The sequence below is a fragment of the Epinephelus lanceolatus genome, chromosome 9 (genome assembly GCF_041903045.1).
Source record: "Epinephelus lanceolatus isolate andai-2023 chromosome 9, ASM4190304v1, whole genome shotgun sequence".
Lineage (NCBI taxonomy): Eukaryota > Metazoa > Chordata > Actinopteri > Perciformes > Serranidae > Epinephelus > Epinephelus lanceolatus.
In genome coordinates this window covers 17,542,313-17,558,406 of record NC_135742.1, presented here as the reverse complement: position 1 = coordinate 17,558,406, position 16,094 = coordinate 17,542,313, and the positions used below count along the sequence as shown (strand labels likewise).

At 39.6% G+C, this 16,094-nt stretch overlaps 1 protein-coding gene across 1 annotated transcript; it reads right to left on the bottom strand.

Annotated features, from left to right (window-relative positions):
• Nucleotides 1-1,897: 1,897 nt before the first annotated feature.
• Nucleotides 1,898-13,267, bottom strand: LOC117251871 (chondroitin sulfate N-acetylgalactosaminyltransferase 1-like). The gene is made up of 11 exons (XM_033618413.2): nucleotides 13,011-13,267; nucleotides 12,158-12,270; nucleotides 9,650-10,281; nucleotides 9,452-9,552; nucleotides 9,135-9,313; nucleotides 7,321-7,537; nucleotides 6,937-7,038; nucleotides 6,070-6,251; nucleotides 4,294-4,388; nucleotides 4,122-4,203; nucleotides 1,898-2,332 (listed from the first exon to the last, which is right to left on the bottom strand). Exons 3-11 carry the CDS (start codon nucleotides 10,010-10,012, stop codon nucleotides 2,049-2,051), a joined length of 1,605 nt encoding a protein of 534 aa, XP_033474304.1. The 5' UTR covers nucleotides 10,013-10,281; nucleotides 12,158-12,270; nucleotides 13,011-13,267; the 3' UTR covers nucleotides 1,898-2,048.
• Between the last annotated feature and the right edge of the window lie 2,827 nt (nucleotides 13,268-16,094).

Sequence of the window (16,094 nt, the reverse complement as noted above, 5' to 3'; positions counted from 1 at the left end):
CTATGTGATTTGCACCCTCATTATAAAGCGTTTCCAGAAAGCTTTCTTGCGCTTGAGTTCACTGTCAGTTTGGCAAGAAAATCTTTGCTCTTTTGTGTGTCATCATTTGGCCAACATTAGCCTGTATTTTCACAATAGATATTAATGAGGAAGGAACAAGAAAATCCACATGCAGTTCAAGTTATTTATAATGTTGTGATGACACTAACTCATATTGCTCTGGGAAATGTTGGAACTGCTTTTGAATACAGTGGAAAAGGAATTAAAAGTCTGAAAGAAATGGTTTGATATCAACGAGTCATCATTAAATTTAAGTAAAACAAAGTTTGAAAACTGTCATATCATTTAAAAAAAATATGTTAAATGACACGGAAATTGAACAAGTGTAAGAAAATAAATTTTTGGGTGTGATAATTGATCATAAATTATGTTGGAATCCACCCTAACCCTAACCGACATAAACAATGTAAAACCAAAAATGTCTAAAACAATTGCAATATTATGTAAAACCTAAAGACATGTTGACCTAGAAGTCACAATATATGCTGTATTGTTCTCCTATAGTTCCACACATAATCTACTGTGTGTGGGTACCGGGAAACATGTATAAAACCAACAATTTTTTAAATTGTTTTTACATTCTTGTATAGGAACAAAAGAAAAGAAAAGAAAAGAAAAGAAAAAAAAAGGAAAGCAGTACATAGGAGAAAGAGATAAATATGGGGTCATGGGATGTTTACAAAAAAATGATGTAAAGATTCATATATGATACATACAATAATCATGTGGAGTCTGTCTCGTTGGCCTAAATAAACACACCATTTTCTCTACTTTTTTTCCTCCCAATTCTTTTTGAAGTTGTATGGAGTAGGTCATCTGTTCCAGAGGATGTAAGTGTTTAACAATATTAACAAAAAGGCTAGCAGTGGACAAGACAAAAAATATGGGCATGGCCAACCATGATTTCTCCACATTCCCTCCAGCAGCATAGCTGGGTGCCAGTTTGTTTAGACCTCTGTATGGGCATGATGAAAAAGCAAATCAGGTTTTACAAGACCAACACTTTTCCAGTTTCTATGCTACAAAAGAAAACTATAATAACTGTGAGTGGATCAAACTATTATGATGCAACCAACGCTATTTATTAACTTACATGTTTCATTTTCTGCTCTAGTTTATTTGAAAACTGCACAGATAATGTACACAAATAAAAATAAAAATGTTTTGCTTCCTAACTGTATTCAAAAACTATCTGATATGAAAGAGAGCCTGTATGAATTTAGGGGACTAAGTGTGATTAAAAAACAAGGGTGAGGACAAACATAAAGAATAGATGTGTGTCTGTCAGAGAGGATGGTTGTGATAAGGAATTAAAACCGTTTAGTTCACTCTGTAAATTAAAATGGTGTTTAAAATGTGGTGGTAAGCAAATGATTATGATCATTATTTTTTATGAAATGTTTCAGTTTTGTTGTAGATTCTGTTCTTGTTTTTTGTTTTTAATTTGTTTCTTTTGCATAACTTATACTTAGTAGTGAATGATTTATTCATGAGAGTGGGTTTGAACTTAAGCTTCAGCCTGCACCTTTTTGGTCTAAATATTTTGTTTCCCTTTTGTTTTTCTTTTTAATGTAATACCTTGATGTTATTTATTCTTTATTATGTGCATTCCTCTTGGGAAATTGAATTAAATTACCACTAACTAACTAACTAACTAACTTATTTCCCCTGTTATGGTACTCATTAGTGTAAAGTGTGCAGTGGATATTTTGTTGCTTCCAGAGGGGTCAAAACAGAATAAAGCCACATTCCCTCTTTGACTTTTCTATGGAAAAAAAAACCCACTTACAAGTAGATCATACTTTTATTCACACAAAATATATCATTCAATATTTGCACAAGTGTATGTGCCCATAATGAGAACAATAATCACAGTTAATCATCTTTTGTTTGAAGGTGAATAATGTGTGTAAACATAAATTATCATGAGAACAAGAACACACAGAGCAGTGATTAATAACACCGCCAAAGTCCTTTTACTGTCCTCATCATGTTGCGCTGGTTGTCTTCCTCTGAGAGCTCAGATGAACCTCAATCTCTCTTTTAAAGAACAGCTCCCCCAGCTGGCCGTGTGAGGCTTCGCTCATGGCTTTGGTCTGCATACACATCTTGTATTTGTCTGGAGGGAGCTCGTCTGCACAGTTCTTCTCGTGCCACAGGTGGAAGAGGCCGCGAGACGGAGAACGAATGACCATCAGCTTACTGTGAAGGTACTTCCTGTACAGGTGCACGTCCTCTAACCCCCAACCTTTGATGTTGCGGTCAAAACCACCTGTCAGGAAGTAGAGGAGTTAACTTAAGGTGTGCTTGATTAATGGCTGAGTTAAAGTTTTCAGAGATTCTTGTTTCCTTAAAGCTGGAGTAGGCAGAAATCTGGGAAGGGGCGAAAAAACCCAGACAGCATTGGAAAATACAGCCTCCCCCTACAGCTTCTCCATCTCCCCTCTCTGTCCCAAGCCTCTGACCATCAGACGACCACGTGCACCCGCTTCACACAGTAACCAAGTGTTGCCCATACACTGATTTATTTAGTCTTATTTTATTATATTCACTCAGCCCGTCTTTGCCCCCCTCTCTTTCTCTTCCTGTTCATCGGACCACAAATGAGACAAGAATTAGCGAGCCCCCCCAAAGTCTCTGCACCTCACTCCCCGCAGCTGTGGACTGCTTCTCTGGTAGAACAGTGGGCAGCAGCTCAGGAGACAGAGCTTCAGTCGATGGCTGCAACGACTCAGTTTTGGCTACTGCAAACCCCCTAACACTGTGTTTCAAAGCGGGCTGGTGGCCAGTAGCAGCACAGAGTCTAACCTGCGAAACAACAGCAACAGAGAGTTTTCCAGTAGGGAGTTGCAGCTGTCCAGTCCCCAAAAGTTGGGGTTTATGGTGGCAGGATTTGGGTTGCTGTGGCCACTGATTGGGGGTCTGTCTCCAGAGCTGCTGCCCACTCTTCTCCTGGCATGGAGTGAGGCGGAGGACACACTGTGATCTGATGCTCTAGCTCAGTGGTTCCCAACTGGTCCAGCCACTGTCCACCTGCCGTTGTGGCTAGTGGATTCCAAAATCTACCAGCTACTCATTAGATTATCATTGTTTTTTTGGTTGATGAGTGAAGTAAATTTAGCAGCCTATTTGCTTATTTTACCAACATTTGGCTGGTAGCTGGTGCTGATTTCCAACCCTGCTTGTGATCCATTCAGAATGGACCTGTGACCCACTTTTAGACCGCGACCCACCAGATGTGAATCACTGCTTTAGCTAATGTTAGCGACGTAAACGTGAACTTGAAAGCTGCAGCTGTGAGCCTTTGGCTCTGGTTACAGAAGGATTAATTATTAGCAACACTTTCTCTCCATTTCTGAAACACTTCGCTAATATTGACACATTTATTGTCTGACTCTTTTAGACCCTCTTTAGACTCTTGCCTTTCTTTTTTGTGTTATTTTGTAGTGCAGGCAGTTGTTGCCAAGGCTGAAAAATCAGCAGGATTTTTCACCATTGAATCAGGCTTTCTCCAAGGGGACATGCACGTACACCTGCATTTGTAGAACAGTCAATAAGAACACCCTCTCTCTGAAATGATCTGTGATTGACCAAGGTCTCCTATCATAGGTTGGACTTTCTAAAGCCTGAAAACCAAGCTAAGAGGAGGTGCAGAAATCCAGTTTTCTCTCAGACCACTTGAATTACAATATGCACAACTTCATTATGTGATTTTTAAGATGAAATTGCCTACCCCAGCTTTAATGTGGTGTATTTAAACTAGAAACAGGGCATAAAGCAGAGAGAGGTCATTTAAAGGTGTAAACTAACAAAAAGAGCTTTTTCACAGTCAGGGATTTTTTTTTGAACTGTTAACGTACAACTGCTTTAACTGCATTATGCAATCACTTAAAAACACAGTGTCATCTATGAAGAGAAAATAGTTGAATTTTATATAAAATGCACAGAATCATGTACTTTTATGCATCTTTTTTTCTATATACAGTGTGTGTACTGCAATATTTGATTGTATTTTGTCTTACAAAATGTGAAAGTAGGGATGACACAAGCTTTTCCATTACCTATGTTGAGGAAGTCAGACCTGTACTGGCATGTCATGCCAAACCCAAAGTCTCTCCAGAATCCAGTTTCCTTTTTTATCACCTGAAACAACAGGAACATATTAGTCTCTTACATCTTGACGACATTCAAGTTAATGTAGCTGTTTGTTTATATTGGGGTTTTTTCACCTACCAGTTGTTCTTGAATAGCAGGCAGAAGTGTCTGATTGCTATAGATTATAGATGGGTTGTACTGGCTGAAGAGCACTGGATAATACACTCTCTTACCTAAAGACAACAACAGTTAACACACAAATGTCCAGTCACATATATTTGATAATGTGTCATACAAGTACAGCCTGTAAAAAAAGCATTAGTAAAATAATCAAAAGTATAAGAACAGTGCAGAAACACCACTGAGATGACACACCTAAAGATGTGGACAGAAATCAAAGGAATCTCATGGATTATCATTTTGACTATGTGGTTAATCCTCCTGTTTTTGAGTGTTTTTTAAAGCTGACATCGACATCTGCCCTGTTAGTTTTCTTGTTCTTTTTATGGTATATCAACGCTCACCTTATCCACCATATTTCCGGCCCTATGACACCTTGTGTAGGCTCATGGTGCTATATGAATAAGGTGAGTTGGCAGAGCTCCATTTGCCCGCTCCTGCATGCTGCTTGTTACGTAGCAGCGAGGGCAGAAAAACCTGCTGGAATGTAGGTGAGAGGCAGCAGGTGTGATGATGAATCAAACAGAAGGTGTCAGAGTTCCTCTATTAAACTTTATTTATTTATTTTTTGAGATTTTGCTCGCAGAGACAGTATAGTTTGATTTAACCACAAGTCATGTGAAATATGTGCTTATTGTGCCATCATTATCTTTGTTGTTAATGAAGCTGTGGCCGGAGGCATGATGTTTTCAGATTGTTTGTCTGTCGGTCACTTTACCGTGAACGCAATATCTCAAGGATACCTTGAGGGAGCGTCTTCAAATTTGGCACAAATGTCCACTTGCACTCAAAAATGAACTGATTAGATTTTGGTGGTAAAAGGTCGCTGTGACCTCACAGAATATGTTTTTACCCATATCTCAAAAATTCATATGCTAATTATTACTAAATTATACACAAATGTCCGATAGAATAAAATGTGAAGTGAAGACATTTTATAGAACAACATGGCGGACACGCTCCCTGTGTAGGTATAAATGGTCCTTTGTAAGGTAACGAAAACACAATTCTTATTTTCAAGTTATTATACACTAAAAAAACACATGGTTATGAATATTATATACCTTTTTTGCCAATAGTTGCCCCTAAATCCTATACACTGGACCTTTAAAGCTGTATTTTTTGTCTTAATTGTCTTTAATTAAACTGTCACTATATTCCACAGACTGTAAAAATAACAGACCTAGCTACTGTGATGTCACCCATAGGTTTGTGGACTTTTTTGTGGTTTTTGAAGCCTCGTGTTTTGGCCATTTCAGCCGTCGCCATCTTGGATTTTTGGAGCCAGAGGTGACCATATTTGTGTGAGAGGCTGATGCCATGGAGAGGCAAGGGGTAGATTTGACTGAGAAGTTGAGGACACTTTCTGTAGACACTAAAAGCAGCCCACCCTTAATTATGTGTAACTTGTAGCCTCAAAACAATGAAAATGGGTGACTTATATAAAAATTTGACTGCTGTTGTCATGAAGGGGGATATATATATTTACACAGAAGTACATGAGACAGATGATCTGTGAAAAAAAAATCATATTTCTCTGCCTCCTCGCAGTCCTTTATAAAAGTTACCAGCTGTGGGTTCATAATTAATGTTATGGTTATTAGCTTTAAGCTGTTTTATTCTTGCAGACATGGATTATGAATCAAGGCTGGAAAACATCTCTGGAAGACGTGGTAAATGTTGCATGATGTTGAAAAAGCCTATGTGTAAATGTTTCATACATCTCTCTCTCACCAGGCTCTGCACTGAGACGGCAGGAAGTCAAGAAGTCAGCGGTGAAGTGGATGTCGACATCACAGAAGAAGAGCAGGACATTCTGGCTGCGCCTCCAGGCCCTGGCGCCCACGTCCAGGCCCCGACCGCGAGAAAACTCCTCATTCAGCTGGATCAAAGTGAAGCTCCTGAACCGAGTCTCTCTGAAGAGGGAGATGAAGAAAAAGAGAAGAGCGCTGTTATGGGGAAATCTGTATTTTAATTAGACAAGTACAACCCTCTGATGAAGGGATGACTGATCTACTTCCTGAGCTACAGCTGCCCCAAACAAAAAGATATAAAAAAGAAAAGAGAGCCACCCAGGACAATAAATAATTCTTAACCAAAGTGCGAAAACTTTAGCACAACTTTGCTTTATCATATTATTTAAAGAATGCACAGAATACATGTGTAGACTAGATACTTGCAGGAGCTTTTAATGGGCTCTATAAGATATTCAAAGTCCCAGTATCAGCAATAACTGTCATATTAGTGCATTGCAGAGCGGCGTCAATTAGCTAGCCAGAGGGATACACACACAGGGATACAAAAACAGGTCTGTACAGCAGAAACTGCTCCTTTTGGAGATTTTATTCGTATCACCATATGTATGTTTTGGGTGACGGCCCACAGGACTTCACACAGCTCAGCAGCAGACTCATTCACCAGCCCTTCATCTGTCTGATGAAGGGCCCTTAACTGTGTTAAGGATCTCCTCTGATTTAAGCAGTACATGTGAAAACTCTCTTTAAGATCAGAGGAGGATACTGTGAGTGACTATCATTTACTTCAACACACAGAGCCAATGTGACACTGGTTGATGATTAAACAGTAACTTGATTACATTACCTGGTGGTCTGGTCCAGCATGGCTTTGACCTGGTCAATCTGATCTCGACCGAAGTAGACCACAGTGAGATGAACCTGGCCGTCCTGCTGGATGCACACTTCTCTAAACCAAAAACACAATACAAATAATGTGTTAGGCCCACTTCTGTGCTTCTTTATCCAGAGACAAATTAGCCTTTTATTCAGATGAGGACAACAAGTACTTATCTGAAGTGGAGGGGAGTCTTTTTGGATTTGAATCAAGCTACTCTATTAAGATAAGCATTCACTCTGCACTTCTAAACGTAGCCCACTTAAGTGTGAGATCAATAATGTCCTGATACAATCATAGCTGTGTGTGTGTGTGTGTGGGTGCCAGTGTGTTGATACACTTTCCACATGATACCTGAAGTTGTTGATGAACTGCCTGAATGTGTCCGCCCTCTTGGAGAGAGGGACGATGATGTTGATGAGCGTGCTGCGCGTGTTCACGCTCTCGCTCTTCACCTTCAACACAGGACCAAACGGCCTGAAGAGTGTGAGCTGCGTGAAGTCCTGTGCGCTGTCGCCTTTAAACATCAGCTCATAGACAGTTCCTCTGTCCCGCTCTGTGCGAGTCAGTCCTGTCACAAAGACAGAGAACACTTTATTTTATTGGCACCATATTTTTTTCCATAACTGTGTGGAAAATAAGTGATAAATGACAATACTTACAGGGAAACTGCATTTACAGTTACTTATGTACAATTAATAACTTTAAGAGTCTTTAAGTCAGAGCCCAGCAGGTTAGTTGAAAATGCAAAATTGTGAATTTTGTAAGAAATACAAATCATTATATGTGGAAAAAATAAAGTTTCCCAATAATAAATGATTAATGAATGAATATATATGGGCTTCCTGCTGATAAACTCAACACAAATGTACTCTCTCATAACAATTGCTCTTTTTTTCCAATAGGATTAGTACCAAACCATATTGTCCTTTCTCTGTAAATTTCTAGGAAATTATAAGGAACTTTTGGAAATATCACGTTAATAAAGGAGCACCTGTTTCAGACAGAGGCAGAGGTGCTGCTGTGAGATTGTCCTGGTTTACCGGCAAGAGCGTGGATGTTATGACCAGCTGTTTTATGCAAATTGACAGCAAATAAAAACACTCTCAGGCACAATTTAATAGCCTAATGGCTGCCACTAAACTTCTTTATGAGCCAAAATGAGGACTTCACTATTTACAAGACACATAGCGTGTGTTTTTGAGGATATTCATTTCATATTTTCCCTCAGTTTGGATGCAAAGAATTCCTTTTACGCAGCGATACTGTAAATCTATTCTGGTTTTTGGCAGTAGTGCTAATAAGTCTCAGTTCAACGCTGTCCAAATTTGAACCTTGACCTTTGCATGTATACACTGTGGTCTCCTCTGCATGCTCTAGTTTCCTACCCTGGTTCTAGGCCAGTGGTTCTCAACTATTCCAGCCACGGGGTCCAGATTTCTCCTTAGTCGTTAGTTCAAGGTCCACACAGTTTAATTTTTTCAGCATCTCTGTCAAACAGCTGTCCCTTAGTCACTCACTCTACAGCAGGAAATGGTACTTCAAAATAAAAGCTCTGTGCCGGAAATTCACTGTACTTAAAAATTAAATTTGTTTTTCACAAACTTGACACGTTCGCGAGTCACTTGAGGTCCATTCAGAATGGATCCGCGACCCACCTCTAAATCGCTCACTGACTTATTCAGTTTCAGTTAACTCTGGTGTTGTGCTTACTGACACCTCTTTTCCTGGTTAGAAAAACAATCCACAAATCAGTGCCTGAAAAGTGGTGACAGAAAATATGCATGACGGCATGGATGGATTTCTCAATGGGCCTACTGGGCCCAGGCCCACAGGTCCCTTGGCCAGAGCCTCTGCATAAAGTAGCAGTTATTAACTTTGCATTTCATATTTCAAATTTGGGCAGCTGTGGCTCAGAGGTAGAGCGAGTCGTCCACTAATCAGAAGCTCCTCCAGTCCACATGTAGAAGTATCCCTGGGCAAGATAGCATTGAGAACTTGTTGGACTTTGATGATATCATGGATGATTCATCACAGGCATTAGTATGTAGGCTCTCTACCTGTGTTTGTCCAGCTATGAAAAGACAAACTTTTCCAGAAGTTTCACAGGTGTCCACCAAGGATGAACGTGTAAAGAAGGTGAATGAATGAACTCAGAGCTTTCTCACCCTCTAAAAAGTCTGCAGGGGAGTATGTGCGTTTCAGCCTGATGTTTTCAGTGTGTTGCTGAGGTCCATTCAGGACGTGCAGAGCTGTCTCCACTGTGCTTATCAGCTCGTCTCTGCGGTCTCTCCTCACAGGCCTCTCCTCTGGGTGCCTCGTTAGCCCCGTCTCCAGCTGGTACACCCTGAGTGACACACACACACACACACACACACACACACAAATAAAACACTTACTGAAGAGGCATGTGGTCAGACTTGACCTCAGGGGTACTCCTGTAGTACTACTGTTGTTCTTACCAATGAACGTCTGTCCCACTCACCTCCGCAGGGTGAAAGTGTCAAAAGGAATCACTGCATACTCGCTGGGCAGCTTTACACCTGAGTTCACCTCCGCCTGGCTCAGCTGGGAGCGTAAGAACTCCTGCAGGACATGAGGTAAAATTTACTACTACATATTTGATGTCACACTTCATTTGTCTCATCAGCAGATGTTACTACTACTGTATCATGTTTCCCACCTTCAGGTCAGTCTGTGTTGGGGTTTTGTGCAAACTATCCAAACCCTGTGGCAGAATCCCTCTTGTTTTAGCTTTTTCCAGGGACTCCTGAAGCTGCTGCGTCCTCTCCTGGAGAGCCTCCTTCAGCTGCGCTATCTGCTTGGTCAGGCTGTTGATGTAATGTTTGTGAGAGTCTTCCCTCTCCTGCAACAAGGCCATGTATCCCTCCTTACTGGTGGCCCCTCCGGTCCACAGCACAGACTGCTGGCTGCTGTGAGACGTCGGTTTACAGGCGAGGAGGTAGAACAGGAACAAACAGCAGCAAAGGCCCAGCACAATGAGGCCGACCCGGGTCATCAAGGCTAAAAGCCACCGTTTAAACATGGTGGACTGTCTTTTGAAAAGTTAATAAACTCTTGAGGCTTATAAAATCATGACTGTGCTTTTGTCATGTGGAGATGCACCCACCAAAGGATGAGCAGCCCATCGTCCCTAAACCAAGACGTCCTCCTGTTTTCCCATGTCGCCCATATCTGTCACATCCTCAGGCCGTGTCTTCAGTGGGTGTCCGATCATTCATTTCTCTTGATTACTGGATCAATTTGTTGGTGTGGCATGGGAATATATCGACATCACCAGAACGCTGAAACTCCCTACAGTGAAAACAATATACATTTTAAAGTAATGGTTCCCAACTATTTAGGCCTCTAAATGAGACTACTCGTGACCCATACTTACAGGTTATGGACACAAACTCTGAGCAGTTCAAACAATAAGGGATTTTCTGACTCATGAAGAGGTCAGAGTATCCAGAATTTCAGAGGAAAACAAAACATAGAGTTTGTTGAGCCCTGTGAGGCTGCACATAAGCAGTGCTTTGTACTAAATGCTAACATCAGCATGCTGATGTAATGTTTACCAAGTATAATATTTGCCATTCAAATTAGCATGCTAACATTTGCTAATAAGCACCAAACACAAAGTCAACCTGAGACAGATGGGAATGTCATTCATTTTAAAGGCGTTTTTATTAAAGCAAAGAAAGTTTTAACTTGATGATGGCGCTAGAAAAACTTAAAGGACCTCCAAAGTTATTATGGTTCATCCTCTGGAGACCATGAATGTGTCTACCAAATTTCCCAGTAATCCATCAGTAGTTAAGATATTTCAGTTTAGATCAGAGTGGTGGAGTGACACAGAGACCAGGAGTGTATCTATGATCCCCAGCTCTGTATTCTCTTATTAAGACTCACTGAGGAGACCTTTCAAAGAGTTTTATGTTCTCAGCAACCTTTTCCTCAGGTCAAATGTTCAGGCCAGTGTATGTTTCCCTGGGTCAGTGGTGAAATTGGCAATCTACAGCTTATCGCCTAATGTTGTTATACTCCAGTTTCCTTGACTTTAGACATTAATATCTCAGCAGCTGGATGGATTATTATCATTCAAACTGCATTTGAAACATCCATCTCCTTTCATTGTTTTGCAATTTGAACTGCAAAGATAGCGCTCACCAATTTCTTTCAGTTTATTTTTTTATCCATTTAAACCATATTTAACCTGTTAAGATCAACAATCTCTTTTACAAAGGAAACCTGGCCAGGACAGCAGGACACAAAAAGTTACAGTTAAAACAACCACACAATAAAAACCATAAAAGATACTAAGTATCATGTAGAAATATTCGAACACCTACGCACAATGGCAAGACCTAACTGACTCATTTATCTTTGTACTTATGAGAGCTTTAAAATCAGAAAAAATTTCAGACTGTGAGAACAGGGATGACCCTGACAGACTGACGATGGATAGAGCCATGCTGCTAGCATGACTACCAAACTTTGGTTTAAGAATTCTGGACACACACTAAATCAGGAGGTCCAGGATTCAAATCACAAAACACTGGGATTTGTATCCCATTTCCTGTATTTTTAAATACATTTAGGGACCAGAGTATGACCACAACAAAATCCGGTAAACAATTAATTCGGTCATAAGGCTAAATTCTGCCATAATAGTACTAAACATGCTTGATATACTACTCGTCTGTTCTTGGGGTGTATCAGAGCAAAATCAGCAGCCCAGAATCTGACAGATGGCTAAACATAAGTTTGTTAAGCATGATTTTGTAAGCATGTTTTTGAAGAGAGGGGGCATGTACCCCTGTCCCCAGTGAAAATTACACTGAAGATGGCCACAAATCTAAAATTTGAGTCACATAAAATGATCATAATGATGTTGTAAAGATTTTTTTATGCATCTAATGACCCCTCAGATTTATTTGGGGACTCCTTGTGGGTTCTTGACTCTCAGGTTTGTAACTACTGTTTTCTATGTATTATTAATTAGTCAGATATTGAGTTATAAACACTAAGATAGATCTAATGCTGTTGATTGTGCACGTATAATAACAGCAAAGGCAAAGGGTCTAAACATGACAAAGTCTCAAAGGAGTTAACAGAAATTATCATGAAGAAAATCTCACTTCATCTAACAAATCAAATGACAGCTGGAGAAAGTAAACCAACCAACCTGGTCAGCCTCGTCCTGATGTGCCTCAGTGTTTTGCAAGCAGATTATTGAATTCCCAGTCTGTCTCCCTCCTCTCGCTGCTGTTGGACTGCTGGTCAGGTTCAGGTTAGCTGCTATAAAATGCACAGAAAGAGAAATAACCTGACCTTACATTCACTCTGCAGTGCCACGACGCTGAAGGTGGGAAGTGACAGAAACAAGCATTTCTCTGTGTGTCTCTCCACCCCACATGCATGTGTGTGTGTGTGTGTGTGTGTGTGTGTTGCCATCATCAGTTTATTCACAGCACAGATGGCTCTTTATTGCTCAGGTAGAGGCTGATCTCATGAAAGACTTGCTTATGTTTCCAGGTCCACCCAAGCAGTGTGTGTGTGTGTGTGTGTTTATGAGAGAGAGCAAGCGTGTGTTGATGTATGTGTGCATGTGTTGACCATGCAGACCCTTTTAAAGCATTCTACCATTAAAAGTCAGGTCATTTCGATGAAAAAAAAAAAAAAAAAAAAAATCCAGCCTGTTTAGGATCCTGCACGCCAATAAAATCCTTCCACAGCATCACTAGTTTATCAGCTTAAACATCACAGTTATGGCTGCAATCTTTCATCTCTTGTGGCTCATATAAAAAAGAAGCTTTCATCTATTTAAAATGACAGCGGAGCTTTCATCATGCCATCGTCTCAGCTGAGCACCTTACAGGCGATAAATCACAGTGGGTCATCATCACATTTATGATGAAAATGACTGCAAAAAGCTGAGATGAAACATGCAGACATCATCCTTTAACACGTATTAAACACTCTACAACACTTTAATTAATAACAGCCATTTTAAAAAGAAAAGATTTTGTTATAATCACCAACTGCTGTGAGCCTCAAAGGAAAGTTGAGACGATGATGTCCATCATCCTGAAGTGTCTCCTCTTCTCTGTCTTTCCCTGGCTTTTGTTTTGTAGTCTTGCAGGAAGTCTATTTTTCGGCACAGAGAGATTTACTCATCCATTCAGTGATTAAAAGAAATTCTCAAAATTGAGTATCCCATCCTCTCAGTGTCCACCTTCTCCCAGCACCTCCCTCCCCTCTCCTCTCTCTTTTTCCATCTCTCACTTTCTATCAGACCCAGTGTTCACTTCCATCCATATGAGATCTCACACCATCTGCCTCCATCCTCAATCCCCTTTCAGGTCCCCCCCGAGGCTCCTCCTTGCCCTTAAGTCTAATTAAAAGGCAACTGGAGTAAGGAATGCCCTTCAGACTTTCGATGCTCTGCCACCTGCAATCTGCTGCGGGGAAATAGCTAGGTACTGGTCGGACCCACCAATAGGACAGGGTCTTGCACATTTAATGAGGCTGCGTACAGATGGTCCTTGTTTTCATTCAGATGTCGACTCCTGAGCTTTGACTCCTCTAAATTTTTTAGTCTGCTACTTTGTTTCCCCCCCGTTGTTCACTTGTATAAACCAGATTTTTTTGTGTCCAATGTGAATGTATTAACTGCAGTGTGATAATTTGTTGTTTTTAATGCTTTATAAAGTGTTTAGTAAGTACAGTTTGAGTGTTTTCAGGCTGTGACATGGCTTAAAAATCAAGCCATTTTTTTCAGCAAATGTAAGGTCCACTGTATCTCAAGCTGAGATTATTAGTCACACTTTTAACGCATCTTTATAACTTTTAAAAAGCACCTGCAGACCCTACTGTTTTCTATATTTTAATGTATACGCTTACTTTGTGTCTGTTTCAATACCTTGTTTTTGTATTTTACTGAAGTGTATTTAGTCAGCATCAAGGAAATAACTGATATAAACACTAAGGATGAGAAAGTGCATTATTATCTGTATCTGTATCTGTTAAACTAAATTATCTGTGTCTCTGTCTGTGAATGGGTGGAGTTTGAACTGGGACTGGGTGCAGCCTCAAGTGGAAATGGGTTGGACCAATCCAGAGGTTGTTATTTTAAAAGTGATATTGATATGTGTTGATCATAAAATTTATTTTTTATTAGAAAACTAATTACAGAACAATCTCAGGATTGAGTTTCAGATAATTTTTGATCACAGTAGACTGAACACAGCTCCACAAATGAGGATTTTTCCTTCATCAGTGTCACAGTTCAAGTTTCTTAAGTTATGTTTTTTTATTTAATTCATTCATGTTATTTCCTGTTTTACTTTAAAAATCTCACATCTCCTCTCATTTGATCATTTCACTGCTTCCCCCTGTGTGTTTTCCCTCCCTCTTGATCACCTCACCTGTGTCTCATTGTCTGTCCCGCCCTGATTAGCCTCACCTGTGTCTCGTTATCCTTCCCCTCACCAGAGTATTTAGAGTGTCTTGTTTTCTCCAGTTCATCTTAGCTCCTTGTGTGTCTTGTGTTCCAACCTTTTGTTTCCCTTGTCCTTTTCTTGTTTTTTTTGGTTTAAGCCTGTTGATTGACTCTCCCCAATCCCTACTGAATTTGTTTGCCTTCACTGTTAGTCCTTCTGTGTACTGAAGCTACCTGTTGACTAGTAAAGACTGTTATTTTACCTGAACTGTTCCAAAGTTGTGTGTTTGAGTCCACTCTTAGTGTTCACCAAGTGTTACAATCACAAGTACAGATATTGACACATTTTACTCAGATGATACTTGTACTAATAGAAAGTACATTATCTGTACCGGATACTGGTTTCATCTGAGCACTTAGCTCAACCCCAGTAAAAACTCATACTGCCATAACAGATCCATACTTATTCAGATTAACTAATGATTTTTATCACTTTAACCTTTTATAATTTGATTCTTTCTTAATGATCTTCAGTGGGTTTCGAGCCTCACAATTACTGTAGTCTAAATTGCTAAATCTCAGCGACTGATTTGTCAAACCACTGGGGAAATATAAACAACATCATAGAAGAAAAACTGTCTGCATGATACTACAACAAGCAAACAGGAACTCTAAAAAACCCTCTCTGGTTTTTAGACTGTTGGGCTGACAGAAAATACAGTTTAAAAAGTCATCTTTGGCTCCGTTGCAGTGGGCTTTTTTCACTATTTTCTGACATTTTTTAGTTTAAACAAACAGTTAAATAGTGTCAGTCAATACAGTCAACTGACAGACTGTGGAGGGAGGAGTACTCAAGTCATGTGACCTCACACCAACAATCAAAGCTAAACTCATAATTTGTATCAAAATCCAAAATGTCACACGAGTAAGATACTGGCCATGACACAAGTGTTGTTATTTTTTATGTTTACTATATTTTAAGGGGGATTTGTTTGTTTTTTTCTTTGTTTTGTTGTTTTTCTCTTTAAAGCATTGTTGGGCATCCAGAAAAGTGCTGTATAATCTAGTGTATTATTAATATTATTAGAAAATTTGCTTTTAAGGAGGATTTTATATGCTGTTATTGAACAAAAGAAAAAATTTAACAGCATTGATATTCAGGCAGAGAATGTCTTTATCCTGATCAATAAATTGCCCAGATAAGGGTGCAAAAACAGGGATAATCACTCACAGACATACATATGTTTTGAGGACTACACTCTGCAGATAATCAAAAGTGTAATGAAAATAACAGTTTCATCCCTTTAAACAAGACAGTAAAGAAGAGGACAAAACCTTACTGCTATATGACTCTTAAACTTACTTACATTAAATAATTTGATAGGGAAAATCACGTAATTGGTTAAATTATTTGTCACAGGTCTGCAGAAAAGGGTGAAAGCAGTATTGTTGGACTTTAAAGATTCCTTCTGACTTTCAGTAGTCTGGCTTGCCTGTCTTATGATTTTATCTTATTTCATTTTATTATTATTTCTTTTATTGGTTTGAACTCCCGTATTTTTTTTTTTTAAATGGTCAGCTGTTGGTTTTAATTACCATTTGATTCAATGTATTTTATTGTGCTTTTTTATGTCTTACTAATTCTCTCTGGCCAGCTGTTGATCTTAATTCTTAATTCTAA

What these genes read in the sequence shown, in the direction of transcription:
- LOC117251871 (XM_033618413.2), bottom strand. Translation starts at nt 10,012, where the DNA reads ATGTTTAAACGGTGGCTTTTAGCCTTGATGACCCGGGTCGGCCTCATT. An exon ending in GACACTTTCACCCTGCGGAG is followed by an intron (nt 9,314 to 9,451) that starts GTGAGTGGGACA and finishes TGTGTCACTCAG; the next exon opens with GGTGTACCAGCTGGAGACGG. An exon ending in ATGCTGGACCAGACCACCAG is followed by an intron (nt 6,252 to 6,936) that starts GTAATGTAATCA and finishes CTCCCTCTTCAG; the next exon opens with AGAGACTCGGTTCAGGAGCT.